Source organism: Schistocerca serialis, chromosome 3 (genome assembly GCF_023864345.2).
Source record: "Schistocerca serialis cubense isolate TAMUIC-IGC-003099 chromosome 3, iqSchSeri2.2, whole genome shotgun sequence".
Lineage (NCBI taxonomy): Eukaryota > Metazoa > Arthropoda > Insecta > Orthoptera > Acrididae > Schistocerca > Schistocerca serialis.
This window is the reverse complement of record NC_064640.1, coordinates 805,663,968-805,666,260: the sequence shown is the minus strand read 5'-3', so window position 1 is coordinate 805,666,260 and position 2,293 is coordinate 805,663,968. Positions and strand designations below refer to the sequence as shown.

General features: G+C 34.9%; 1 protein-coding gene across 1 annotated transcript; it reads left to right on the top strand.

Annotated features, from left to right (window-relative positions):
- The first annotated feature begins 391 nt into the window (after positions 1–391).
- On the top strand, positions 392–1,168 carry LOC126471235 (uncharacterized). Its single transcript, XM_050099359.1, has one exon. It carries the CDS (start codon positions 392–394, stop codon positions 1,166–1,168), a length of 777 nt encoding a protein of 258 aa, XP_049955316.1.
- The last annotated feature ends 1,125 nt before the right edge of the window (positions 1,169–2,293 follow it).

The following is a 2,293-nucleotide window of genomic DNA, read 5'->3' as shown; positions in this document are numbered from 1 at the left end:
TCATAAGTATAAACCTTTTGGTCAACCAGCTTTTGCTCAGAACGATTCCATATCAATTGTTATACAAAATGAAAATACTTACCTGCTGCCCTCTGAGAGTCTGCTGTATATAGAAGGATGACTTGTCAATGCAGAGGGAAAGGGAAAAGCTACTGATACTGAGTTAACAAAAAACTGCGTGCTTCATCTGTTTTCAGAAATTCAGTAGCGTCTCAATAACCAAATTATCGACCATGTGCGTAATCCTGGAATTGCAGCATTAATGAAAGGATATGCATCTTTTACCCCAGGTGAAGCAAACTCATTACAAAATGCCGGATGGGGGACAAGAAGTGAATTGAAAGAGTTAGTCGATAACGATGGACGTTTCAATTTTTGCATTCCGCTTAAAATGATCTTAGGCTTTGCAGAGGATTACAAAAAGATAATTTTAAATGCTCGTCATGAATTGGTACTGATTCGTAGTAGACAAGATATTAACTGTATTGTCTCAGAAACAGCAGATACCAAATCGAAAATTGTGTTGGAGAACATGCACTGGGAAATGCCACATGTCCAAGTTTCTGAAAAGCAACAAATATCACTGTGGAATATTTTGAAAAATGATATCAGTTTCAGATTAGCTTTTCGTCACTGGGATTTGATTGAAAGCATTGCACCAGAAATTAACTCCTGGACATGGCAAATTAAATTTAACACAGCCCTTGAAACCGCACGGTATGTAATATTAGCTTTTCAGTCAAATAGAAATTCGATTACTGCTGACTCTAGTGTATTCGACAAAATAAACATATCAGGCTTGAAAGTATATTTAAATTCATCTAAATTCCCAGAGGAGAATTTTGCTGTCGATTTTGACACTAAGAATACAGCACAAGCGTTTGAAATGTACGCGAATTTTCAGTCACTGTATTATGGAGACAGCGGTGTAAGAAGAAGAGGAAATCCACTCATGAACCGTACCGAATTTCAGAACTGTCCTATATTTTTCATTGATTGTTCACATCAAGACGGAACACTGAAATCTTCCATCGTTGACATGAAGATAGAAATAGAAACAAAAAAAGCATTTGCAAAAAATACAATAGCTTACTGCTTGGTCATTCATGATTCAGTAATTGAAATGACTCCATCAAGCAATCAGGTTGCAAAGCGTACACAGATATAAAAGGAAGTGCTTCTCAACCATTTCATCATTAGTGTGCTACACCGTCGGAGGGGGTGAAGAAACAGGACAGAATGAACAAAGTTTTTATAATTAATACCAGTTCAGACGAGCAGTCAGTGAGACTGTTAGTGGCAAATTTAAGTGCTGGAAGTGAATGTATACTACAGGTTCTAGACACAGAAGCCTCTTTCAATGCACTGAACTCTTCCATTCAATCACTACTAAAAGAAAACAGTGACTGTAAAACGCTGGTGTTTTAACAAGACCTACTGTGTCCGTTCGTCTTAAGTATTCTGCAACAAATTATCCTGAAGATGTCGGAATGCTCCGACTGGAAGACTATGGATTCAACTGGTGTGCTGGAAAGAAAGAGGGAGCTACTACTTTTATGGCTGATGCCGATGCTAACTTCTTGTTCGAGTGGATTAAATCGAAAAATATTTGTAAAGTGCTTTCTGAAATTTATAAGAAACTTGTCCAGTGTCAACATTTGAATGCAATTGATTGTTATTTATTTCCTACACAACTGTTACCATCTATATGTGATATTTCACACAACTTTCACAGGTTGCCACAAGTGTTTAAGAATGATGCTCTTATTTCTAAGTATCAGCATTGTTATAAGCATTACAACTTCAATGCACATTGTCAGATTGATGATCCACCTCCTATTAAAATGAACTGTAGACGTTGCAGAAAGGAACATCGTGATGAAATGAAAGAAAAATAATGTAATATGTATTTTTATTTTCACACAATAAATCAGTTATAAAACATTTTTTTGTTTGTTTTCACACAATAAATCAGTTTCAAAGCATATATAATGTATTATGTACAGAAATCCGTTTTCACACAATAAATCAATTTCGTAGCATATATAAAGCATTACATACAGAAATCAGTTTTCACACAATAAATCAGTTTCAAAGCACATATAATGTATTATATACATAAATCAGTTTTCAAACAGCAAAAAAAAAAATTAAAAATCACCATCTTTCTTTAGGTGATAGTGACCCCAAGCTAAAGTATTAATTTTATCAGTAAGTATAAATCGTTTATCGTCTTGAGCTGATAAACCTAGCTTGTGCTGTTCAATAGTGTATACAATATGACTTTTGGACT